At 43.6% G+C, this 27,985-nt stretch overlaps 1 protein-coding gene across 4 annotated transcripts in view; it reads right to left on the bottom strand.

Annotated features, from left to right (window-relative positions):
• Nucleotides 1-27,985, bottom strand: part of PLCE1 (phospholipase C epsilon 1) — a 319,039-nt gene that overhangs the window by 51,880 nt on the left and 239,174 nt on the right. For 3 of the 4 annotated variants that reach the window (XM_054033535.1, XM_054033534.1, XM_054033537.1), the window contains 10 exons: nt 24,698-24,739; nt 22,410-23,085; nt 21,608-21,790; nt 20,687-20,804; nt 14,492-14,654; nt 2,934-3,056; nt 2,694-2,830; nt 1,521-1,759; nt 538-599; nt 279-444 (listed from right to left, as the gene is read on the bottom strand). In XM_054033535.1, coding sequence (XP_053889510.1) covers nt 279-444; nt 538-599; nt 1,521-1,759; nt 2,694-2,830; nt 2,934-3,056; nt 14,492-14,654; nt 20,687-20,804; nt 21,608-21,790; nt 22,410-23,085; nt 24,698-24,739 — 1,909 coding nt within the window. The remainder of the gene's footprint in view (nt 1-278; nt 445-537; nt 600-1,520; nt 1,760-2,693; nt 2,831-2,933; nt 3,057-14,491; nt 14,655-20,686; nt 20,805-21,607; nt 21,791-22,409; nt 23,086-24,697; nt 24,740-27,985) is intronic. The other variant, XM_054033536.1, reaches the window with a different exon arrangement.

Genomic DNA, 27,985 nt, shown 5'->3' on the forward strand with positions numbered 1-27,985 from the left:
CTTTCCTGTGGGAAAGTCTAATTTTAGTAAGTTAGGTCAGAATGACTAGTGTCTAAATGCTATGAATCTCAAACTAAACCCATTTTTTGCCTTAGTAAAAGCTTTTGAACACAACTGTGCACAAAGGCAGCTTTCCCACACATCATGTTTTCCTACATTTTACAAGCAGGGGCTCAGAACATTTGGGTTTTCAAAGCAAAAAGGCCATGTTTCTGTGACTTCTTAGTTAAACAAACAAGTTCATGCTGAAAACTATGCAATGATATAATTCTGTATACCTGGCTGTAAAGCTCTACTGATGATTCTCCTTTAAGCTGATGACCTGTGAGGTATGTATTGTGTGAAGACTCAATGTAATAATATGACAGTGGTAGTTGTAACTCTTCAATATTCTCTTGTGACTCGTCATTTTTTGAGGCAAAATTGTCTTTGTCCATCAAAAACCTAAAGGTGCAGAAATAATAGTTTGTGATGAATATTTAGCAAAATGCGCACAAATAACATCACGTGTATGTTAATGTCATAGTGGCTAATTACCTTGCAAATCCTTCAAATGACAGTAGCCCCTGCTGGCACATGTGGACGCTGGGTTCAAATTTCTGTAAGAAACAGTAAGAGAATAACATCATTTTGATCAAAAGAAATATGTATCACATGCTTTAGGTAAAAGGCTTTAATTCATTTTTTACAGTGTAATTTGTACATCAAACTAATGAGCTGGTATTTGAAAACTGTATGCAATCTGAATATCATTCAGAAATGTCTTCACTATATTAATAATAGTTATAGGAATTAGCAAAGTCACTAAATATATAAAATTAATAATATTGCAGAGCTTACAAATGTAGAATGTTGATCTAGATTATTATTTAAAATCATGCATGTTCTTATTCTTATATATAATACTCAGTGCCATCATCTAAAAGGAAATAACTATTTGTATTTATTTACCAGTGTTCAACAACACATCAACTTGTATAAAAAACATATAGAATAATGAAGTGTCATTCTGAAGTTCACTAGACATCCTGATTTTTTAACCTTGCTGTAAATGTACCGTATATTGCACATACTTGCCTAACATCTGAACTGTTCAAAATGTTTTGACAGTTTTGTTAAACCCTGTAGAGTACGGACTTAATTTTGGATTACATTAGACAAAAATAAAAAGGACTCAAAATTTACATTATGGTAGCTAGACATTCAATTTTTATAACACAATGGATACAAAACTCAACTTGGATCATTCTGTCCATATTCAATGGAGGTACGACACATTATAGAAATGAAACATTGATCTCATGGAATAGGACTATTGGGTACACTGTGTTTAGAGAAGTTTCATGCAAACTGAGGGAACAGAATTGGCAGTGGATCCACAGGAGGAAATCCAATCTCCATATAGGTGATACAGTTCTGGAGACTGGCCAGAGAAAGAACACATGCAGGAAAAAAAAATGGAGGAAACAAAAACCCCTATAGAATGAATAGATGCATTGCAAAATGTTTATATTACAGACCTGGATAATACTGAGGATTTCATCGTAGGTGCTGTGTTCACCTTGGCAATTCACTAAGAAGTCATTGAGTTGCTGGATGCCCACTCCAAATATTCCCAGTGATGTGCTTTCTACTCCAGTACCATTAGTTACAATGCTAGCAGCAGCAATGGCATCAGATATCTGTCTCTGGTTTTCTGATAGTTGCTGTCTACTATTAATGAACAAACCCAGATCTGATACATTCCTGGTCAATAAATCTAAAAGATAAATATGAACATAAATATTTGAGGAGTTTCATTTTATCACCTGGAGATAAATTAGGCGAGTACTATTCTATTATTCATACCACACTGAATTATTCAAAGGAATTAAAGTTGTATTCACTGAAAAAAATCAATTTTCAATAACTATAGATCAAATCCTGAAATTCTTAGCCAAGACTTAGTCAGGCAAGATTCCTATTTACATCAGTGGGACTCTTTCTTTATTGAGAGTTGAGTGAGTTCTTCAGGATTTGGCTCTATATTACTGACTTGACCATACATGAAGTTTTCATTCTGAGACATGTATTCCATACACACACACACACACATTATATATATATATATATATATATATATATATATATATATATATATATACACATACACACACACACACACCTCTACCCAATATAACATAAATTCGGATGTAATGTGGTAAAGCAGCGCTCCAGGGGGGCAGGGCTGTGCACGCCGACGGATCAGAGCAAGTTCAATATAACGTGGTTTCACCTATAATGCGGTAAGATTTTTTGGCTTGCAAGGACAGCGTTATATCAGGGTAGAGAGGTGTGTGTGTGTGCGCGTGTGTGTGCGCGTGTGTGTGTGTGTGTGTATATATATATATATATATATATATATATATATAAAAAATGCACTTTTGATAAATCTTATGTGAAATAAAACTTTCTGAATGTGTTAAACTTCTTAAACCTCTTAAAATTAGTTAAGCCAGTTGTGTATGGATGGAATGTGATGAACTGTTATTATGGAGCTGTGGTAGTGACCTTTTAGTTAAGGTTCTAACTCACTGTCAATTGTAAGCCTGATTCTGCCCCCCACTTCAACATGATTTTTTTACAATGCCAATAATTAAAATAGTTCAGTTCTCTAAAGTGTTATTTTCTTGCTGAAATTAAATTTAACAAACCTAAATCAGGTTGGAGTCCACTGGTGTTCTCATCAATTTTCAGATTAGTATAAAGTGGAGTAGAATCAGAACCTGATCGATTGCAGGGTACAGCATAGACATCAAAGAGGTCTTTAAGATCCTTGCGGCTTCGAACACTAGGATACAGGAAGTATATTCACTTTGTGCTTTTTTTCTTAAAATAGATTTTTATTTTACTAACTTTGATGTGATGAATGTGATTAGTCAAATAGATTTTACCTGAAAGACTTGAAGAGCTCTACAAACTCAACAAAACTCATATTACTATCGGAAACCATAAAGGTCTGAAACCCCTTCAATCCTCCTTTGACTCGGCCATGCCAGCTACTGCTGCTCCAAGTACTAAAACAAAATGAGATTATTATTATTTTCTTATATTTAACTTCCACAGATTGTGAAATATTAGGCAGCATTGCACTAAAGGTCTATTCTAAGTTTTCTTTAATATATTTATTATTAATATTTGAAAGAAGGAAACAAAACAATACTTCTTAGTGGATGCAATCAGAGTTTGTACTTTGATTCTGTATTTCATACTGGCCACTCGTTCCCCTAAAGACCACTGCAAACTTTGCCAAAGCAAATAAAGAAATTCTATTGAAAACTTTCTGTGCATAGAAGAATCTAATTTAAATAGGCACAAACCGAGTTTTATTTTTTTTCACTTAACAAAATAATCCTACTATTGCTATAGCGTGAAGCCTAAAAGAAATATGTCCTGCTGTTTAGGAGGATCACAAGAAGTTTGCTTTTAGTATTTTACCAGCAAGACAATTAAAATGGGAAGCATGCTGGAAACTTACAGAATTCCTTAAGGTATAATGCTAGCATAATAAATAAATTATTCTTTCTGGATTATATGCAGGAAATAAGTGTCACATTTGGACATCTCAAACAGCTGGGCACATCGGTGAGGCAGAGAGATGCCCAGTAGGGGGGCTCCCTGCCTGCCGATTCCAGCAGGTGACACAGACTTTAGCCTCCCTCCCCGTATTTCCCCGGTTACATGGAATGGAGGGAACAGGGATGGAGCCAGTCCCCAGAAGCAACCTGGGCTTCCGAAGAAACAGCCAGGAATATCAGCAGTGGCACAGAGAGAAACTAAGCCATGGTGGCCCCACTTTTCCATATATAACTGTGTATCCACCAGTTTAGTGTGTGATGATCAACTCCAAACAGGTGCTCAGTACTCCGCCACCGAATATGAGGTAGCAAGAGCTGACGTCTGCAAAGTTGGAGCACGAGCACCCCAGGAACCTGCCAGTTTGCTAAGAAGATTGTTGCGCGTCTTAACTTTAGCTGCTGTCTTCTTCAGGTGGGCATGGTAACGCAGTGTGTGGTCTAAGGTCACACCTAGATAGACCGGTTCTACTTCATGCTTCACCTTCTGACCATTCAAACAAACATTCAGTTCTTGGGTTGCACTGGCGTGATGAAGATGGAACAAATTGGAGACTGTTTTTATGACGCTTGGCTGCAGGCGCCAAATCTTACAATAGCCAGCTAACTTTATCATGTCCTGCTTTAAGGTGCATCAAGCTCGTGAAACGTCTGGGCCTTGGTACCGCAACAGAACAAGGTATCACAGGCTTTCCTCCTTCACCCACATGGATTAAGGGAAGGGAAAGCAGAGTAGAACCTCCTTAGTGTGATTTGAGGAATGTTCACAGTACTAAAAATAAGTGGTTGCTTAGGTGTAAGTGATCGTGACTTGATTACTTTTTATTAAGTCCAAACAGAAACAAAACCAACAATATATATACCTGGTGCTTTAAAAAGGCCAATTTCACAAGCTGAAAACAATTATGAACCAAATAGGCTGTGAGAAAGAATTTAAACAGAAAAATGTGAAAGACAATTGAGAACTGTTTAAGAACATGTTACTAGATGCCTAAAACCCAGAGTCTAACAATTGAGAAAGGCGGCTACATTGGTTAAAAACAACCTGGCTCAGAGGGGATTTGAAAACAGCTATACAATAATAATAATAAAAATAATAATAATAATAAAACACCCCAATATATAACAAATGGAAAAAAGGAGACGCTGTTAGCACTTTATCAGTTTTCTTCAACTCCTAACTTCTAATTTGTATTAAGGAAGTAAAAGGACATAAGGAGAAATCTGTGGTCAAAAGTGTTAAAAAAGGCAGAGGTGTTCAATAAATATTTCTGTTCTGTATTTGTGAAAAATTTACATGATGTATTGATATCATATGATGATGATGAAATACTTTCCATTTCAACTCAAGAGGATGTTGAACAGCAACTACTAAAGTTAGATATTTTTAACTCAGCTGGTCCACATAACTTAAATCCACGAGTTTTTAAAGAGCTGTTCAAGAAGTTCTCTGAACAGTTACTGATGATTTTCAATAAGTCTTGGAACACTGGGGAAGTTCCAGAGGATTGGCAGAAAATTAATGTTGTTCCAATATTTTAAAAGTAAACAGGGTTACCTGGATAAATATAGGCCTGTCACCTTGACATCAATCCTGGGCAAAATTATGGAATGGTTGATATTGGTCTTGATGAATAAAAATTAAGAGGATAATATAATTAATGCCAATTAACATGTGCTATGGAAAATATAGGTTGTCAAACTAACTAGATATTTCTTTTTGATGAGATTACAAGTTTGTAGTTTGTGTTGTAGTATAAATAATAATATTAACTTGTACTAGAGAACTTCTGGGCTTTTATAAACCTAGAAAAAGCATACAATAAAGTGGATAAAAGGATGTTCTCACCAGGGCTGAAGAAACATGGAGTGTCTGAGGATTTAATAACTATGGTGAATGCCCTATATAGATCATCTAAAGCAGTGATGTAAATATGTTTTGGAATGACAAGTCCTTCTGAAGTGCAAATCGTACTGCACCAGGGGTCATCCCTATGTCTGCTGTTGTTTATCATATTGCTGGACTATGTCAGCAGGAAGATCCCAATTGGAAAAGGTGAGAAGTTGCTATATGTAGACGACACAGTAATAAGGGCATCCTCAAAAGAAGATCTACAGGAAATAGTAAGCCAGTAGTCTGACCAACTAAACTGGCATAGGATGAAAATGAGCATGACTAAGATTGTGGTCATCTGAGTGCCACAGGGAAACTGAACACAGAGATTAATGGAGTGAAACTAAACCAGACTGACCAGTTCAAGTACTTTGGTGGCTGAGTCATGGAAGATGGCAAGCTTGAACATGATATACAGTCGAGACTGGGGAGTTCTGGAAGAATGTGGAATAACACCTCAGGGGCAGTGTATGATAAGCATATGCCACTGAGACTGAAAGCACAACTAAACAGAACAATGGTGTACCCCACAATGCTGCTTGGTGAGAAGCATGTGCTACAAAGAAATGGCAGGTTCAAAATGCCTACAAGTGTTTGAGATGAGATATCTTCATGCCATAAGATGAATTACATGAATAGAGAGATTCTGAAATGAAAGTGTTAGGATGGAAGTCAATGTTCATGATGTGGCTGACAAAATCCAGGAAGCACAACTTCACTGGTTTGGACACATGCAGAGGATGAATGAAGGGGACCTGGTGAAAATAGCATGGCAGAAGAAGGTGGTAGGAAACAGACCCTGAGGAAAACTGAGGAAGCGTAGATGGATTGCACCAAACATGGTAAGCAGGTGAACTGTAGTGCCATCTCAGACAGATGAAGGTGACTGATGCTGGCATGATGACCTGAGCCCAGCTGATGGGATAAGCGGAAGATGAAGAAGAACTAATAACTTATACTGGATTATTTTTATTTTATTTCTCTATGTTCTAAGTTTCTGGCTCACAATATATGCCCTAGGGACAAGAGAGAACAGTCAGCCATGGTCCAAGCAGGTGCAACTCCAATGAAATCAATGATGTTGTACCTACCAACACACAATCTTAATTTGGCCCATTTCATGGCTATTTGTATCTGACTCAACACTCCAAAATTTCCCAGTTTATAGCTTTGAAACTATCTAGCCCATCACAGAATTGCAGATGTCCATAGGAACTGAGGGCACTCAGGACCTTGCAGAATCAAGCCCTAAAAGACTTTTGCTATGAGGGTATAAAATATATTTGCTCAGATTCCCCTTAATTTACCCAAGCTGAGTTAAGGGGCGTTGCACAGGTGCAAGTGAAAGCAGAATTTGGCCTAATATGCCTCCAAAAAACCTACCCACCTGCTTTGGTTAGTAATTTTCATTTTGTTTGGCATTACTATGCCAAGTACATCATGGCATGTAATGTGTTGATTAAGATCTCTCATTACATTTTTGCGAGACAATGAAAATAACTAAGAATAACATAGAAAAAGTCTCCAGGCTCCAGAACGTAGAATGAAATATGTAATCTAGAATGGAACATCAATGGGAATTAAGGCTGCTCAGCACTCCAAGGGACTGGGGCCCTAAATAGCCATTTCTCTCATAATACTTTCTTGGAAAGTACCTATGATGGAGAAACTGTAGAACAATAATACTTAATAGCAGGTCCTCCTTACACTATTTCCTTTTGTTTTAAACAAAACTATTTTAAACTAAACTATTTTGAACTTTAAGCCTGAACGAAGACATCAAAATAACCAATTGATTAGGTACTGTTATTTGTGATGCTAATGTTAAATACTGAACAGAAATAAATGTAAAATTAGAGGTCTGTATCCTCCATCTTATAAATTTGGATATCTTCATAGATTCATAGATTCAAGGACTGGAAGGGACCTCGAGAGGTCATCAAGTCCAGTCCCCTGCCCGCATGGCAGGACCAAATACTGTCTAGACCATCGCTGATAGACATTTATCTAACCTACTCTTAAATATCTCCAGAGACGGAGATTCCACAACCTCCCTAGGCAATTTATTCCAGTGTTTAACCACCCTGACAGTTAGGAACTTTTTCCTAATGTCCAACCTAGACCTCCCTTGCTGCAGTTTAAGCCCATTGCTTCTTGTTCAATCCTTAGAGGCTAAGGTGAACAAGTTTTCTCCCTCCTCCTTATGACACCCTTTTAGATACCTGAAAACTGCTATCATGTCCTCTCTCAGTCTTCTCTTTTCCAAACTAAACAAACCCAATTCTTTCAGTGTTCCTTCATAGGTCATGTTCTCAAGACCTTTAATCATTCTTGTTGCTCTTCTCTGGACCCTTTCCAATTTCTCCACATCTTTCTTGAAATGCGGTGCCCAGAACTGGACACAATACTCTAGCTGAGGCCTAACCAGAGCAGAGTAAAGTGGAAGAATGACTTCTCATGTCTTGCTCACAACTAGGGTGACCAGATCACCCAAGTCAAGTATCGGGACGCGGGGGGAAGGGTGGAAGGGTAACACGGGGGGGGGGGGGGGGGGCGCGTGGCGGGGCCAAAAAAAAAACAAAAACCCTTCCTCGGCAAGTGCTGGAGGGAGGCCCAGGAGACTCAGGGGAAGCGCGGGGCCGGGGTAAGTAAGAGTCCGGCCTGGTCCCGAGCAGGCAGGACTCAATTGGGTGGTAGGGAGAGGAGGGGGGCGGCCCGCGGGGCCAGGCGGCGGCTGTTCTCCCCCCCGGGCAGTGGGACTTGGGAGCAGCCGCTCCTGCAGCTCCCACTGCCGCGGGGGAGGAAGCGGCCATGGCGCTTGGCGGCTGCGGCTCTGGCGCCCCCGAACCTCCCGAGCCGGGGCCTGCTGCGGGGACCCAGCAGCGTGCACGCTGCACCCAGCCCCTGGCCAGTCGCGTCTGGGCTGCTGCCCAGCTGGTGCTATCCTGCGGCGGCCCCGGAGTGGGGGCAGCAGGCCCCAGCCCCCCCCGTCCCGCTCGGGTCCCGCAGGGGAACGAAGGGGGCTGGGCTGCCGACAGGACAGACAAGGAAATATCGGGACAGTCCCGATAAAATCGGGACGTCTGGTCACCCTACTCACAACACACCTGTTAATACATCCCAGAATCATGTTTGCTTTTTTTGCAACAGCATCACACTGTTGACTCATATTTAGCTTGTGGTCCACTATAAACCCTAGATCCCTTTCTGCCGTACTCCTTCCTAGACAGTCTCTTCCCATTTTGTATGTGTGAAACTGATTTTTTCTTCCTAAGTGGAGCACTTTGCATTTGTTAAACTTCATCCTGTTTAACTCAGACCATTTCTCCAATTTGTCCAGATCATTTTGAATTACGACCCTGTCCTCCAAAGCAGTTGCAATCCCTCCCAGTTTGGTATCATCCACAAACTTAATAAGCGTACTTTCTATGCCAATATCTAAGTTGTTGATGTAGATATTGAAGAGAGCCGGTCCCAAAACAGACCCCTGCGGAACCCCACTCGTTACGCCTTTCCAGCAGGATTGGGAACCATTAATAACAACTCTCTGAGTACGGTTATCCAGCCAGTTATGCACCCACCTTATAGTAGCCCCATCTAAATTGTATTTGCCTAGTTTATCGATAAGAATATCATGCGAGACCATATCAAATGCCTTACTAAAGTCTAGGTATACCACATCCACAGCTTCTCCCTTATCCACAAGGCTCGTTATCCTATCAAAGAAAGCTATCAAATTGGTTTGACATGATTTGTTCTTTACAAATCCATGCTGGCTGTTCCCTATCACCTTACCACCTTCCAAGTGTTTGCAGATGACTTCCTTAATTACTTGCTCCATTATCTTCCCTGGCACAGAAGTTAAACTAACTGGTCTGTAGTTTCCTGGGTTGTTTTTATTTCCCTTTTTATAGATGGGCACTATATTTACCCTTTTCCAGTCTTCTGGAATCTCTCCCGTCTCCCATGATTTTTCCAAAGATAATAGCTAGAGGCTCAGATACCTCCTCCATTAGCTCCTTGAGTATTCTAGGATGCATTTCATCAGGCCCTGGTGACTTGCAGGCATTCTAAGTGATTTTTAACTTGTTCTTTTTTTATTTTATCTGCTAAACCTACCCCCTTCCCATTAGCATTCACTATGTTAGGCATTCCTTCAGACTTCTTGGTGAAGACCGAAACAAAGAAGTCATTAAGCATCTCTGCCATTTCCAAGTTTCCTGTTACTGTTTCTCCCTCTTCACTAAGCAGTGGGCCTACTCTGTCTTTGGTCTTCCTCTTGCTTCTAATGTATTGATAAAAAGTCTTCTTGTTTCCCTTTATTCCTGTAGCTAGTTTGAGCTCATTTTGTGCCTTTGCCTTTCTAATCTTGCCCCTGCATTCCTGTGTTGTTTGCCTATATTCATCCTTTTTAATCTGTCCTAGTTTCCACATCATGTGTGGTGCTGGCAGCAAAATTTTTAGGCTCATAGTAACTGTGAGCATAACATATTTACTGTACTTCAGAAGAAAAACCCCAAATGAAGCTGGATACAATCTTCTTGGCTACATCTTATTGTGATTTTGTCATTTCTAGTCATATTGTATAATGATGTATACTGCATATGTCTATTTCCCTTAGCATGTGAAATGCATCCATGTATATGGAAGCTGGAAAACATTTCAGAACTAGTAAGGGTGCTAAAGGACAAAAGTAAGATCCTCACTCCTGCTCTGGTCCTTTTATGGTAGGCAAAAGAGCCAGAACAGAGTAAAGGAGTCCTAAAAGCCCTTGTTCGGCCTGTGGGGAGATATCCCTAATGCGGATACTGCATAAAATAGACAGAAGGCTCCCTCCCAAGGACCCCCTCATAACCTCGGGAATAAATAGCATGCTGGGGACGGGCATGGCAGGGGAGGTGTCTGTGTGTCAGGGCAGAGCTCTAGCAAACAGCACTGTGGAGAGTCTAGATTGCTTTGCAACCCACAGAGCAGCCAAGGGAAAAGCTGCCATAACTTAGACAGGACCCCAGGGCTGTCTAAGCTACAATGGAGGTCTCTATAGCTCCTGCAGCAGACCAGGATCAGGAGGACCTAAAGCCACCATAACAACCCCCTTTTGAGCTGTGAGTTTTGTGCTGAGCCTCAGAGTATGTCTGCCAGCAAGTTAAGCCTGGGTCTGAGTCCAGAGTCAAGCAAAACTCCCCATGCATCCACACAGCAAATATGCTAACTTAGGTCTCAGACCGAGGACCCCAGGACGCTGCAGGGTCTGAGCCCATGTTAAGCTGGGACCTAGGATCTGAGCCCTACTGCTTTTCTGTAAGCAAACGGTCCTGGAAGTCCTCCAGATGTATCCCAAGAGTTCCTGCTCTCAGAGAAGAAGCGCTGCAAGCAGCCAGCACAGCGTCTGGAAGTTCCATTACTGCCTGATTGAGCGCACTCCCTATTCCTGTGCGGAGCTTGCCCAGAACAGGGCACAAAGGTGACAGGCAGGAAGCGGCTCCCAGCCACCAGGATGGTGGGGATCATCCCTTCTGCAGCCGGGCTGAGCTTGGAGCTCTACCACTCCCCATCCCAGCAGGGCAACCACTTGGTCTTTGCTCTGCTCTCTGGCCCTTGCTTCTGGGCATCCCCCACCCTCCCTTGGGCTACATGTGCAGGGGCACCTGGGTTGTGTGCGCTGTCAGGGCGGTAAGTGGGAGCCAGCCCCAAAACTTCCCCGCAGCCCTCACATGGTGGCAGCTCCAGCTCCTCTTCACTGCGGCAAAGTTTTGGGGCTGGCTCCCACTTGCTGCCTACAGTGCACACAGGGCGACCCTGCACATGCAGCCCCAGGGGGGCCCAGGAGTGGGGGCCAAGCAGCTGCCCTGCAGGGAGGGGAAGCAGCAGAGATTCCTGCTCAGCATGGCCAAAGGAGGGATGACCCCAGACACCCCAGCTTTCTCCCCTCCCTGCAGGGCAGCCGTTTGGTCCCTGCTCTGCTCTCTGGCCTCACTCCCCTGGTTCTGTGTGTGCAGGGGCACCTCGGCTGCATGTGCTGTCAGGGTGGTGAGTGGGAGCCAGCCCCAAGACTTCCCCACAGCCTCCTGCAGCGGTGGCTCCAGCTCCTCCTCGCTGCTGTGTGGAGCTTGCCCAAAGCAGGGAGCAAAGCTGACAGGCAGCAGGCGACTTCCAGCCATCAGGATGTAAGGGGTCTGCTGCTCCACCTCCGTGCAAGGCAGCCACTTGGTGCCTGCTCTAGTTTCTGACCCTTGCTTCTAGGGCCCTCCTGCCCACCCTGGGGCTGTGTGTGCAGGGGCACATGGGAAGCGTGCATTGTGAGGACAGCGAGTGGGAGCCAGCCCCAAAAGTTTTCTGCAATCTCCTAGGGATCCTTTATCCCTGCCTCCCTCAGTGTGGCAGGGGCAGGGATAAAGGATCCTCAAGACATACTATCTTTGACTGAAGCAAAAAAGGAATCCAGTTTAAATGAGAAAAAGAAATTAAAAGGATGTTGATGGCATTTTGCCAGCTGGGTAGTAACATCTGATGTTTCAGTGGCAGCTAATCCTGCTCTGAGATGGATTAATTTTAAGGTTTAAAATATACTTGCCATGGTCCACACAGAGCCAGGATTTTGGCACTCATGAAGCAGATAGGAGGGGGACTAGGAAATCGGGCTGAGTGACTCAGTTACATGACTTTTCCATATCCACTTGGGTCACTGTGGCTTTGATACTTTATTTGAAATAAAAAACAACCCAGCTTTTATATCCAAGCTAATTTTCTGTTTAATACTTTTGAATCAACCCTCCAACCCAACCAACCCTCCCCCCCAAGCGCTCTGGCCAAGTACTAAGAATACTGGACAGCAAAAAGTAAAGTAAGAATACTACTCAGAGAAATGCAAGGTTCTCTTTAGCCAAGGAGAGTGAGCTATTGGAGATGGTTCTCAACCCCACAGAGATAATACACAGGATCAAATCCTGCTTGCCTTATTCATGTGAATATTTTTATTGAAGGCTATAAGACTTGTATCTGGGCAAGGACTGAAACCAGGACGCCAGCATTTGACCCTGAACAAAGGTAAGGGATCCGCATGGGGTGGTGGAGCACACTGCACCCAAGCCCTGAGGATGCACTTCACTGCTCTGCAGCCAGCAGCTGGGGTGTGTGTATATTTTTCCTCTGAAACCTACATTTTTATGTCAAACTTCAAAACAAACAGACAAAAACAAATAAATAAATAAATAAAAAACCCCAGACAAAAACATCATCATGGAACATCCCATTTAAAAAACTTTAAATTACAAAGTTTCATTTTAATAGTTTGACAGCCCTGGACACTGATGTCTTAATTATCCTGAGAACAGGTGCACATGGGCATTTTCCCATCAATGTGACTCGGTCTAGAGGCGGAGAGCCAACTCTCAGATTAGATGGTAGTTCAGTGTAAACCCTTCTCAAACTGCAGTCATTCTCCTGAGACAGCCACCACAGGAGCTAGTTATGCAATTTATGTACTCGTGCGCACATTATGGGCATCTGAGTCCCATCAATAGTACTGCCAGTTAGGAAACAGGGTGGGCAGTAGAGTTTTCCCACAGTGCATCATGTTCTTAGCGCTAGAGTATCAGTGGGAGGGTAGGGGCAGGGGCAGTAAGCACTTTGGGATATGTTTACTTTGACTTGGGTCTGTGCACTGCAGTGTGGATGCCAGAACCCTAGATTCGATCATGGGTCAGGAAATTCTTAACCTAGGGTTAAAATGCAATGTAGATGCTCAAGCCCAGGGTTCCCTGACATGGGTCAGCTGACTTGAGTCTCGCTAATCATTGACTTACACAGCTGTGTAGACATAGCTTTAGAGGCACAGCACAGTCATCCAAAATCTTGAGAAGTATGAACACATACTTGAGTACCCATACCTCTCACTAAAGTCAGCGGGAGTTATGGGTCCTCAGGATTTAACCCAAAATGAGTATGGAATTGTGGAATGCTACAATACAGTCAACAGATTTTTCTTGCCTGTGGCAAATTAATGGCACACTGAAATATTACAAAGTTCTAGGTGCTCTACATATTGGAAACATCAACTATTTTGGCAAATGAAATTAAACATAATGTAGATTTTCAAAATTGGGAAGCAACTGCTGTGGCATCAATTTGTGATGCTTTTTCAATGTACTGTGAACTCAATTTGTTATAGTCTTTTTGAAAAATATAACATGAAAGCCATATAGTAGAGATAAATCTTATTGTGATGTATACACCCATTGGTCCTACATGATGGAGTGCAGAACTGCACACACACGGTATGTAAAGAAAACAAAAAAGTCTTAGAAAGTGACTTTCAAGGCAAAAGCAGCCAGTTTTGCACTACAGATATCAGCAATGATCTTTTCATGCTGTTTACTGTTGTCTTTCCCTCCTTCCTTATCGTCCCTACTCGCACTATTCATTGTGTTATCTGTCTCATTTAGACTGGAAGGTCCCCATGGCAGGGACTTTGTCATCTTGTATGTCTGTAAAGTGCCATGCACACCTATGGTATAATAAAATAAATCATAAATAATAATAATGAATTAACGCATGGTAGCACACCATGGCACTGCACAGTCAAAAACATGACCTTCTGCACTGAATATAGAACTGAAAAGTACTGCAGGTAAAAAGAGGAGGGAAGTGTGTGGGAAAGGGAAGGTTCCCAAAAATATCCCTATTATTTCCTGGCAAAACAGGGCAACTTCCACCAGAAATTCTAGTGCAGGTTTATGCTCCTTGAGGTTGAACTAACTTGTGCAAAGCACCTATGCAACTCAGTTTACACAGCTGAAATACTTCAGTTAATGACAGTTACACACATGGAGCATCTGTGACCAAAATCTGTGCAGATGATCTCTGGACTATCCAAGAACTGGAAAAGGTAAGCTCCATACTTATGTATATCTAAGACAGCACTTCAGTCATAACTTATAATGTTAATAATTAGATTTTTTAAAAGTACTGATTTTGTCCCTACCTAGCCTGACTCTTGCTTGAAGATGACATTACAGGAGAGGAGACTGGTCTGATTGGTGCAGATGCCCCAGGTGCTAAGCTAGGAGATCCAGATGCAGTCAGAGAATGAGCTCTTCTAGATGGCAGAGTGTTAAAGGCAGAGGCGTTAATCACAATATTCTGATCTATGAAAGAAAACAAAATTTTGCATCACTAGCATCATTTCTACACAACACTCATATACTATCACTGAATAAAACTGAGTAAAACCCCAAAGAGTTTCTAAATTTGTTTTGTACCATTCAAAAACATATAATGAACAGTATTTTATGAATATTAGGTCTTGTTAGCACTAAACAATTAATAATTATAGTATTTATTATTTAAAATTCATTGAAAAAGCAATCACAGAAAAAAACCCGTTACCTGCTTTTTGTAACTGTTGTTCTTCGAGATGTGTTGCTCATGTCGATTCCATTCTAGGTGTGTGCGCACCCAGGGGTGCGGTCATCAGAGATTTTTGCCTTAGTGGTATCTGTAGATTCGTCTCTGGCGCCCTTTCAAGTGCCGCACTCATGCGTCGGTATGTTAGGCACCGTCTGCCCTTCACCCTCTCAATTCCTTTTTGCTGGTTACTCCAACAGAGGGGTAGGAGGGTGGGTAATGGAATGGACATGAATAGCACATTTTGAAGAACAACAGTTATGAAAGGTAGGTAACCATTTTTTCTTCTTCAAGTGCTTGCTCATGTCAATTCCATTCTAGATGACTCACAAGCAGTATCCATGGAGGTGGGCTCGGAGTTCACGGTTGTGCATCTTGCAACACTGCTCTACCGAAGCCAGCATCGTCTCGGGCTTGCTGGGTAAATGCATAATGAATTGTAAACATGTGGATAGACGATCAGGTAGCGGCCCTACAGATATCTTGAATAGGCACCTGGGCTAGGAAGGCCGCCAATGAAGCCTGCACCCTAGTTGAGTGGGCAGTCACAGTCGGCAGTGAAGGCACTTTCGCCACCTTACAGCAGTAATGTATGCAGGCTGTGATCCAGTATGAAATCCTCTGAGCAGACACTGGGCGACCTTTCATCTATCTGCCACCACAACGAACAACTGCATTGACTTGCGACCGGCTTAGTCCTGACAATGTAGAAGGCAAGCACCCTCCTGACGTCCAGGGTGTGCAATTTACGCTCCTCTTCTGATTTATGAGGCTTCGGAAAGAAGACAGGTAAGTATATGTACTGGCCGGTATGAAACTGTGAAACTGCCTTGGGCAGGAATGCTGGATGCAGCCGCAGCTGGACCTTGTCCTTGTCGAACACCATATGCAGCAGTTCCAAAGTAAGCACCCTGATCTCAGAGACCCTGCGGGAAGACGTTATCGCAACCAGGAATGAAACTTCAAGGAGAGAAGTAGAGCAGGAATCCAGAGGCTTGAAGGGGGACCCATGAGCTGTGACAGCACAAGATTCAGGTCCCAGGGAGGATGTGCAGGTAAGGATGCTCCAGACCTTTCAAAAACCAGACCATCATGCCATGAGCAAAGACTGACCTGCCCTGGAGCGGAGGGTAGAAGGCCAAAATAGCTGCCAAGTGGACTTTGATGATAAGGGACAACCCTTGGAGCTTGAGGTGCAGAAGATAGCCCAGGATTGCCTGCAGTGAGGCCTGCTCGGCCTGGATACTGTGGTCCAAGGTCCAGCACATGAACCTTTTCCACTTGGCCAGGTAGGTTCTTCTGGTGGAGGACTTTCTGCTACCCAACAAGACCTGTTGGACATTGGCCAAGATTTCCCGTTCTTCCGCATTTAACCATGCAGTAGCCATGCTGTCAGGTGCAGCGCTGCCGGGTTTGGGTGCAAAAGACTGCCATGGTTCTGGGACAGCAGGTCTTGCCAGAGAGGCAGCTACAGCGGGGCTGCCACTGAAAGGTCCAGCAGCGTGCCGAACCAGTGCTGTCGAGGCCACACAGGGGCTATCAGGATCACCTTTACCCTGTCCTGTTTGATCTTCATGAGGACTCTGTGGATTAACAGCACTGGTGGGAAGGCATACATCAGAACCCCCAACCACGGGAGCAAAAAGGTGTCTGACAGGGAGCCCCTGTCCATTCCCCAGCTTGAGCAGAACACACAGCGTTTCCCGTTCTGATGGGACACGAACAAGTCCACGTGGGGATTCCTCCGCCTCTGGAAGATTATACCACCTCTGGATGGAGTGATCACTTGTAGTGAGATGAGAAGATCCTGCTGAGGCAATCTGCTAACATGTTCCTCGCCTCGGGCAAACATGCGACTACCCAGATGGATGGCATGCTGCACAAAGAAGTCCCACAGGCAGAGAGTTTCTTGGCAAAGGGCCAACGACCTGACTACACCTTGCCTGTTGATGTAATACATTGCAGCGGTACTGTCCATCAGGACCTGCACCACCTTGCCTTTCAGGTGGGGCAGGAAAGCTTGGCAGGCCAGGGGAACAGCTTTGAGCTCCCTGATATTTCTGTGGAGGGCCAGATTGTCTCACAACCAGCAGCCTTGCGGGCTGAGCTCACCCAGGTGGGCTCCCCAGCCCAGGTCCGAGGCACTGGAAACCAGGGTCAGTGATGGGGCCGGGGCCACAAAGGGAACTCCCTCCAACACCAACTCAGGGCTCAACCACCAATTCAGGGATGACTGGATGTGAACTGGCACCCTGACTACCCGGTCTAGATCGTTCCTGTTGGGGATGTAGACCAACGCCAACCATGCTTGCAGTGGGCGGAAATGGAGCCAGGCATGCCAGACCACGTACATACATGCAACCATGTGGCCTAAGAATCGCAGACAGGTGTGAGCAGTGGTAGTGGGTAGTTTTTCACATGGGAGATCAGGTCCAACATGGCCTGAAAACGCACCTCCGAAAGGAAGGTTCTGGCTCGTGTGGAGTCGAGAACCGCCCCAATGAACTCTATCCATTGCACCGGCCTTGAGGCCGATTTCTTTTCGTTTATCAACAGGCCCAGTTCGCGGCAGGTGGAACGTACCAGATTGAGACTCATCTGCACCTGCTCCTGAGATCTGTCTTTGATGGCCAATCGTTGAGATACAGGTAGACCAGAACCCCTCAACCCCCTCAGGTAAGCGGCCACTGGTGTCATATATTTTGTGAATACCCTTGGGGCAGACAAGAGACCAAAGGGCAGCGCCATGAACTGGAAATGGCATCCACTCACTATAAAATGGAGGAATCGTCGATGACCTTGGAAGATGGAGATATGGAAATAAGCGTCCTTCAGATTGAGAGTGGCGTACCAGTCTCCCAGATCCAGGGAGGGGCAGATGGAAGCCAGGGAGACCATGCAAAACTTCAACTTCTTGAGAGACTTGTTGAGACTCCGCAGGTCCAGAATGGGTCCCAGCCCCCTTTTTGCTTTTGGGATTAGGAAATAACGGGAGTAGAACCCTTTTCATCTCATGTCCCGAGAGACCTCTTCCACCGCCCCCAGCTGCATGAGGTTTTCGACCTCTTGAACGAGAAGGTGCTTGTGAGAAGGTTCCCTGAAGAGGGATGGGGAAGGATTGGGGGGGGGGTGAAAATTGCAGGGTGTAGCCCTTACAATCTCTAGCACCCAACGGTCCGAGGTGACTCACGACCACACCAAATGGTAGGGATGAAGACGGTTGAGGAAATAATAAGGTGGATCTGGAGAGTTGACTGGGGCATGGCCGCTGCCGTACCCTCCTCCACCAGGGCCACAAATTCCTGGGCTGAGTTCTGAGGCAGGGATTCCTTGAACTTACAGAGGGAGTTCCATAAGTTAAAGTTGTACCTCCCCAAGAGAGCCTGGTGGTTAGCCCCCTGGAACTGAAGACTGGCTGTTGAATATACCTTCCTTCCAAAAAGGTCCAGCTTCTTGGCCTCCTTATTTCTGGGGGTCGAACTGGTTTGCCCCATCTGTCCTCCTCGTTGGTTGTAGAGATGACCAATGAGCCTGGAGGTGGGTGGGTATACAAATATTCAAAACCCATGGCTGGGACGAAATATTTTTTCTCTGCTTTCTTGAAGGAGGTAGAGCTGGAAGATGGAGATTGCCAGAGGGCTTTGGCTATTTTTAAGACCTTATTGTGTACCGGCAGTGCGATATTGGTGGGGGTAAATGCTGAGAGTACATTAAACAGAGTGTCCACCTGTTTGACCACCTCCTCCACTTCCAAACCCAAGTTTGTGGCCACCTACGAAGCAGGGCCTGGTGTTCTTTAAAATCGTCTGGTGGGTTGGCATGAGAGGGCCCCATCATCACCTCATCTGGGGACGAGAACAACTGGGTCACTGGGGGAGGCCCTGGGGCATTATCCCCCCATGGAAGGAGAGGGTTTCGGGGTGAGCACTTGCTCCTCTACCCCAGCCTCTGAGTGCACCTTGCACACTGAGCTTGGTGCCGCTGGTGCTGTTGGTTGCTGCTCTGAGGCAGCGGCTGAAAAATGGAGCGAAGGAGGCACTAGCATCACAGGCATGCCCCACATGCTCTACTAGGGTCACTGTGCTGGCCACTGGCCTTGCTGCCAAGATGGCATTGCAGAGATTGACGCAGCCTCAGGTGCTCAGTCATGCCGGTGTTGCCTTGGTGAAAGACTGAATTCCCTTTCTGTGCCGGGGGAATCACATTCCAGTGACCATGGAGGGACTGTCAAAGCTTGCATCTGATAGCTAACTGTTGCCGCAGGAGACCGGTGTCTTGAGTAGGTGGATCGGTGCCGGGGGCAAGGGGATCAGTACCGCATCACAGATTTTTCCATGGTCTAGGAGACAGGATCTGCGCAGAGGAGACAGCTGGTGGGAGGATGATTGATGCCTCTGGGTAACCCGTGTTGAGAGGGCGGAAACCGCGATCGCAGTGCCAGCGATCTAGGGCATCCTGCAGAAGACAGAGACCTGGTGCGAGGAGACAGAAAGTGTTGTCTCAGCTCCGGAGACTGGCAACATTCGCTTGCCCTTTGTGGGGCCTTTATGGCTGACTTGCCCATGTAGGGAGCCCTTGCTGTGTCCTGTGATGCACACAGTGCCTGTAGCTCTGGTAGAGGCCTTTGCTCTCTAGGCGCCGGGAGAGCCTGGGAAGGCGTCAGCCCTGCCATGAGTTTGAGTCCCCTACCATTCCTGGGAGTCAGTGGTGGATCCCTTGGGGGGGGGCTAGGGTGCCCCATCAGGGAGGCATCCCCACGTGGCTCTGGTCTGGGCTGGCGGCCGGAACTGGGTCCTTTGCCCGATGCCCCTTGGCCCTTCTTGCTTGATGCTGAGGAGCTGCATTTCTTCGACTTCTTCTTAGGCACCAGCAATGGGGAGTGGTGCCAGGCAAAGCCCGGTGCCAGGTGTGTACGGCACACCAAGGTCAGAGTGCTAGGAGTAGAGTCCAGCCAGGAAGGCTCAGAAGCCAGGCGGAGAGCAGCCTCCATGAGGAGGGCCCTCAAATGGATGTCTTGCTCTTTCTGAGTTCTGGGACGAAAGTTCTTACAGATGCGACACTTGTCCTTCACATGTGATTTCCTCAAGCACTTCGGGCAGCTGCTATGGGGGTCACTAACAGGCATACGCCTGTTGCAGACAGAGCAGGGCTTAAGAGATTGGGGCATGCCCCGCCTGGGGCAAAGTCCCCACTGGGACACTCTCTCTCTAACTATACTACTTAACTACTTACTAACTACTGTAAACAAACTATTTACAAGGTTCTAAGGCTTGAAGTCCAAGGAGAAAGAACCACTAACCCTTGCTAGGCAAGGGAAAGGCGCTCTGACTAGCCACTACAGCCCCGGTAAGAAGGAACTGAGAGGGCATAGGGCTGTGGCACCTAGTATACCGATGCATGAGCGTGGTGCCACAGCCGACCCCCTACGAATACCGCTAAGGCAAAAATCTCCGATGACTGCACGTGTGGGTGCGCACACACACCTAGAATGGAATTGACATGAGCAAGTATTCAAAAAAGAACAGTACCAATTATTGTAAAAAGTGTACAGCATTTGCAGAAAATACCATCCTGACAACACTATCACACCACAAATGTGTGTGTCAGAGCAGTAACTTCCTATTAACAAACAAATAACTATTATTATTTTTGTATAGAATAAAGCCTATTGAAACTTTTGCCCACTGTAACATTTCACCCATCATTAGCTATGTCAAAATTATTCAAAACAAAACATTAAAAGGGATCTAACTCCTGGACCTATTATATCTACCTGATTCTTCTTGTTCATCAATGTCTTGAGGATCAGAACCACTTCTATTACGATATTCTTTATAACTTTTTGTCTTACGAGTTGCCATCTCATCATCAGTAGCATCTCCACTTTCACCCTGGAAACAGTGAACATTGTCATAATCATCTTTAAATTGTTATTTATTTTATCCTATATTATTTTTATGAATGACAAAAACTGGACACGAACCAGCTATTCTACATTAAACACTAAAGAAGACTGCTGTAAATGCTAATAGTTGCCACCATCACTCTAGATAGAAAAGAGGTAATTTAAATCTCATGAAAGTTACACAAAGGAGTGTGGAAACTTTGGCTGTCACCTCAGTGTGACATCACACAGAACGAGACAATAGCCTTGATTTTCTGGAGTGTTCCGGTTGTCTTTGTGCTATTCCACTCACATAAAACAGTCCTAGAGCAGGTGCATCTGGCCCCTTGAGGAATCCCCCTGACTAAAGGAATCTTTGGGTAGCGTAGAGCCGCCATACCAGTTCCTACATGACCCCTCTCTTGGCCACTTGTGAAAAGGATGTATGTCCAGGAAAAAGAACATGTGGCCTGGGCAACTCCTGTGCTCAGCTGATCGATTACTGGAACAGCTCAGAGGGGAGGTACCATATAAAGGTCTCAATCAGTCTGCACCCCATTGTTCTACATGCTGTCCCCCAAAATCCTGGGCCTCCCTGGGTGTGAGAAAAAATAAGCCACTTCTAAATAAATAATATGCCAGGGAACTGCCATTTCAATGAACATAGTTTCAAAGTTATAACAATTGTATTATTATATACTGATCTTTTCTCTGGTTCAAAAAACATGGTTAGCTATACAAAAACTGTATTATAAATAGCTTAAATTGGCTAGATCACAAGATTTGTACATTAATAACAAAATATTCTACCCTCATGAGTACTTTCTTCTTTTTCTTGGCTGTGCTTATTCCCAGAGTGTTGTTTCTCTGCACACTGGGTTTCTCAGTGCTTCTGGTCAGGGCCCCTGTGCTTGTGTTCCTTGCACTCCAGCGTCTGCCTCCAAACAGTTCAACAGCCTGAGCCAAAGTTGGGCCTTCAAACCTGCCATCCTCCTACAAAAATTCTCAGCATTACAAAAAAAGGACTAGGTACAGTACTGCAGAAAGACTCAAACATTTTCTGAAATAGTAGTGAAGATACCCATTATAAATCAGTGAAAGACTGAACATCAAAAGCAAGGCCAGTTTTACTTATAGTTAAAGTACTGCTGTTTGTTTTGTTGTTATTATTGGCAAAATGTTTTGCTTTTTGTTTTGTTTTTTTATCCCACCTTCCACTGCTCAAGATTTGAGCTCCTGTGTAGTTATGGGCATTGCTTCCTGTTTAATCAAATGCTAACTTCAAAGGCCCAATTAGCATACCAGTTTCACTTTTTATTTTTTGATATATTAAGATCTGCCTAATTACAAAAGATCTGTTTAATACTTGATTTTAGTGTATCAAATAGCCTTTGATTAAATGCAATATTAAAGGCCAGATTCACTAGTTTTACGCTCGTGTCAATCTGCTGACTTCAGTGGAGTTATGCTGATGTAAAATTAATGTAATGGTGGAGAATCAGGTCTTGTATTTTTAACCTTAACCTGCCTAAAACAAATATGAATATGTATATTGTTGGTATCTTAGAAACTTTCACTTATTCATATACTAGATGATTACAATGTACCTTACCTGATAAAGGCAGACATACTGTTTCCGTAGCCACTGCAATCTCTGATCAGGAAATTTCCTCATTTTTCTTACAGCTTTTGTTAATTCCAGCAATCCATCATACAGCATTTTGGCAGTATATTTTGGAGCCACAAAGTGCAGCAACTTATTATCAGTAGTTTGAAGTCCATATAGTAGTGTTACTCCATTCTCTTCAAGGGACATACTACAAAGTTTATTTTGAACACACACAGTGTGCATATCAATGCCAGGGTGCCCCATGTACACAGCCTTTGCTGAAAACAAATCCAAGAAACCGTCCACCAGTCCATTCAATCCAGTACTGCCAAGAAACTGAAATTTACCAAGCTCAGCAGTGCTACCTAGCACACCCAGTTTTACTTTAGTATTTGCAGGGCAAACTGTGGTGGGTTTTATCCATGTCAAAGTACTATTGTCAGGTTGAAGCTGAAGAAAACAGCGTGCTGAGAGATGCATCTCCTGGTCATAATGTATGACAGTTGCCCCTTGTAGCATGAACTGATGGACATCAGCTCTGATTGATAACACATACCAGGGAATGAGTTCTATTCCATGACTGTATGCCTTTTGCTGCTCTTCAGTTGTATTTGTGTCCCACTCTTTTGACTGCTCAGATATGTCACTTTCTGAATCTGAGAGATCTCCAATTATAAACCTGTATGTGAAGTAGGATACAACACTTACGTTATCCAGTATTTGGATATATACTGAATACATAGTGGACCATCTGATATACATGTTTTCATTTACTCTATGCATGTTTAGCTACAATACTATTTTTAAAACCTGTACCATTATAGTTTAAATTCAGCAGAAGATTAACATCATACTGTTTAGAGGTACGAGGACATCTATGCTTAAAGACTTTGACAGTATTGCATCATATAGAATGTACCTATATACTATTGTAATTTTGAACAAACTAATTAATTAACAGATATTGTTAGGATTGATATCACTGTATTAGAGACAGAGAAAAAATGTATGATGACAATTTTTTCAGGTTTCCGCCCCAAACATCACATGTACAAAAATATAAATGCACATATAAAAAGTTATTAATAGTGAACAACTTCCACAGGGGATCTAAAACCAAAGTGATTCCAGGTTCTAAATGCAAACCATACAATAGCTTTGGCTACAATATGTCCAAATCTCATTTGCGGACATTGGCAGCCCAACCTAGTGGATTGAGGGCTAATTCCTGCATTATATTTCTGCTCTTCAGAGATTCACTCTGTGGCCTTGAGCAAGTTACTTACTCTCTCTGTATTAGGCTACATCTACATTTAGGGGCTACAGGTGTGATTCCCAGCTCACTCAGACATACTTACACTAGCTCCCATCAAGCTAGCAAACTGAAAATGGTAGTGTAGCTGGGGTAGCACAGGTTTGGGGCAAGCCATTCCAAGTACCACAGGGTTCAGGAGGGTTTGTACTCAGCACGGCTAGTCCATGACACTACTTGCCGCTACATGCACCACCCTGGCTACATCATTATTTTTAGTGTGCTGACTCAATGAAAGCTAGCATGAGTATGCATGCGTGAGGTGGGAATCACACCCCTTGCTCATAGCATAGACATACCCTTAATGTTATCATCTATAAAATAGTGACAACAACAACACATACCTTGCTCAGAAGAGTGTTGTGAGAATTAATTAGTGAATATTTCTATTTTGAACATGTAAAACGTTACATAAGTAACATATCAATCACAATGTTTATAGCTACCAATCAAAATATAGTGAATACCTTTACTGTTCTTAGAAACAGCTGCTTTGAAGCAGAAAAATTTAAATTAACGAATATGGTTTATGAGAACAGAATTCACTTATCCAAAATCTCCTCCCTACAGGAGCTTCTTCTACCAAATTAAAACATACATGTACTGCTGTACTGATGTAAAAAGAACAATCATACACCCAATCCTCAGCTCAGTATACATTGCTGTTGACTTCAATGCATCTCACCCCATATCTAAACATTAAAGTATTTGTCATGACCACACAAGAATAACTTTTTCAAATTGAAAAAAGCAGCCAACCCTACACATAAATATTTACAGCATTTAACAACAGAGAGGACTTGCAAAGAGCGGCCCAGGATAGACAGGGATGGCAGAGCCTTGCTCGTGCCCTAAGCAACATCTTACAGCACAGAAAGAATTCAGATTTATATGAAGCAGCCACACAAAAAATGCACAACTAATTTCTGGCAGGATAGCACAAGCAATATAGCTTAGGAAGTGCTGAGAACAAACTTACAGAACTCGGTTTGACTCAGAGGCTTTCTTTGCATGTGTTGTACTGAGATGCATTAGGAATGAAGGAAACAGATAAAAGGAAATGTTAGAACAGAATGTAGTTTTAGGAAGGAAATAGCAAGGGATGCAATATATAAACAAATCCTGTGGATTTTCATGCTTATTCTAAAGAGAAATTACTGTGCTTTAAAAGTGTTGATTCATATATATACAATATGGCTTGTGTCTCCAAAGTGGGATCAATCATTAAAAGGGTTATGTGGCAAAATTTAGAACTTCTGCGTAAAGTTGATGAACAAACCTTGAAAAAGTACACATACTATAGGCAAGCTTCTGTGGGTCAGTTCTTTTCCACCCACAATCAACATTTCTAACGAATTTCTACGATTTCTAACGAATCAAAATAAAATTCCAGTTCTTTCTTTGGAGTGGATAGGTGAATGTGACTCTCACAGCCATATCACTTTCAAGGACATCAAATTACAAGTAGATTATGTAATTTTCCCTTCTCCAATGACACCCATCTTTTATAGATTCCCACTCTTATATGCTGTTGTGTATGAAAACATTAAACCACAGGAAAATTAGGGGGAGCTTCTATCTCAATTTACTCTGGTATACCTTGATTTTGAGAATATTTAAATGTCACAAGTTTGAAATAATTTGAAATATATAAGCATTTTAAATTAGAAAAATAACCCTATCCTCTTTGTCATAGGAATGGGAGATGACAAGTAAATGTACTTGCTTTGGCAATTTTCTGTCTTCCTACCCAAATTGCTTTATCCCTGAAAAGAGGAAGCCCTGATAAAAATGAATCGTTGACATATACTTGGCATGTCAGGAAATTCCAGGTGAATAGCCAAGTCACTGCTAAACATCCTATCAACTAGTAAGAGTAGGAAAATTGATAAACATATTCCCTGACTTTGTTAGATGCCCCTTATATTCTTCAGATCAAGCTAAGTTATCTATTTTTGTGGACTCATGGCCTCAGTTCTATATTTAATTCAGGAAAAATCAATTAATGGAAGATCTTCACTTTCATTGAATGATAACACTGAAGCAAATTATGTGATATTTCCCCCAAACATAAAAATATTAGAGGTTTCAGAGTGGTAGCTGTGTTAGTCTGTATCAGAAAAAACAATGAGGAGTCCTTGTGGCACCTTAGAGACTAACAAATTTATTTGGGCATAAGCTTTCGTGGGCTGAAACCCACTTCATTAGATGCATGGAGTGAAAAATACAGTAAGCAGAATATATATGATAGTACATGAAACGATGGGAGTTGCCTTACCAAGTGGGGGGGTCAGTGCTAATGACCCCAGAGAATAGGAAGTGGCCTATTCTCAACAATTGACAAGAAGATGTGAGTATCAGTAGAGGGAAAATTACCCACTACAAAAAGTAATTTTCCCTCTGATGATACTCACACCTTCTTGTCATCTGTTGGAAACGGGCGACGTCCACCTTGATTGCATTGGCCTCGTGAGCACTACAAAAGTAATTTTCCCTCCCTTGGTATTCACCCGTTGCTGTCAACTGTTGAGAAAAGGCCACTTCCATCTTAATCAAATTGGCTCATTAGCACTGATCCCACTTGGTAAGGCAACTCCCATCATTTCATGTGCTATCGTATATATTCTGCTTACTGTATTTTTCACTCCATGCATCTGATGAAGTGGGTTTTAGCCCACGAAAGCTTATGCCCAAATAAATTTGTTAATCTCTAAGGTGCCACAAGGACTCCAAAATATTAAAGTTTCATATATCACCCTTACAAAAATCAAGATTTCTACTACTAAACGGTCTTTAGTTTAAATAAATAACTATAATTAAAATGCTTTTAAACTTTACTAAGTAACCAAATATTAACATATACAGAAGAGCATAAGTTAATGACCTCACATACAGGGGTGAAAGTAGAAACAGAGACTTACCAGTATGGGGCTGGGTTGGGGCCAGCTCTGGACCCTGGAAAGGGCGGGGGCTCTGGGCCCCGGAAGGGGCGGGGCCTCGGGCGGAAGGGGTGGGGAGGGGGGTCAGAGCCAGCCCTGGCCCGCCCTGTACTGGTAAGTGCCCTCCCCCTCTCCCGCTGGGGTAGCAGCGGCTGCCGAGGGCTTCGGCAGCAGTTTAAAGCGCCCAGGGCTCAGCTGCTGCTACCATCCTGGGCCCTTTAAACCACTGCCGGAGCCCCCAGCTGCTGCTGCTACCCCAGGGCTCCGGCAGCAGGGCTCGGGGGGCTATTTAAAGGGCCTGGGGCTCCCCTGCCTCTACCGCCCTGGGCCCTTTAAATAGCCCCCAGAGCCTGCTGGAGTGGCGGTGGGGCTCCGGGGGCTATTTAAAGGGTCTGGGCAGTAGAAGCAGGGGAGTCCTGGGCCCTTTAAATAGCCCCCAGAGCGGTGGTGGGGCTCCGGCGGCTATTTAAAGGGCCCAGGGCAGTAGAGGCAGCGGGAGCCTCGGCCCTTTAAATAACCCCCAGAGCCCCTGCTGCCGCTAACCCAGGGCTCCAGCAGTGGGGCTCTGGCGGCAATTTAAAGAGCCTGGGGCTCCAGCCGTACCGGCTTACTTTCACCTCTGCTCACATACTACATGCAAAATACTACTCCCATCTCACTGGAAAAGCTGTCAGCGGTGCACAATATTTTAAAACAAACCTGCTTTTCCAGCCTCTACACACAAAAAGAGCAACATGGTATTGCCTCATCCTCCTCTGCAGCAAGCTCCTGTCCCTCCCAGAGTTCTCAATGTGCACAAGAAGGAGAAAACAGGACAGTGGGAAGGGAAAGGAGACTTCAAGCTCTGACTACTGTCAGCCGGGAGGGCCTGGCTACAGAGGGATGAAGTCTTTAGGGATGCAGACAGGACAGACTGGTACTGCTCAAAGAAGGATGAATTCATTTAATTTCATTTATGTATATAGATATAAAACATATGCTCAAAAGCAATGATTAAACATTTACAGGAGACGTTACCTTCCCATATATTGTTTTACCATTACTACAAGCATTTTGCTTTGCTTCAATAAGTGAAATGTTGGTTTCCCAAGTTTCTTTTAAATCTGAGCTGTGAATTAAATACTAGTTTTAATATCAGAGGGGTAGCCATGTTAGTCTGGATCTGTAAAAAGCAGCAGAGACTTCTGTGGCACCTTTAAAACTAACAGATGTATTGGAGCATAAGCTTTCGTGGGTGAATGCCCACTTCGTCAGACGCATGCGGTATTCACCCACGAAAGCTTATGCTCCAATACATCTGTTAGTCTTAAAGGTGCCCAGGACTCTCT

This window comes from Malaclemys terrapin, chromosome 7 (genome assembly GCF_027887155.1).
Source record: "Malaclemys terrapin pileata isolate rMalTer1 chromosome 7, rMalTer1.hap1, whole genome shotgun sequence".
Taxonomy (NCBI): domain Eukaryota; kingdom Metazoa; phylum Chordata; order Testudines; family Emydidae; genus Malaclemys; species Malaclemys terrapin.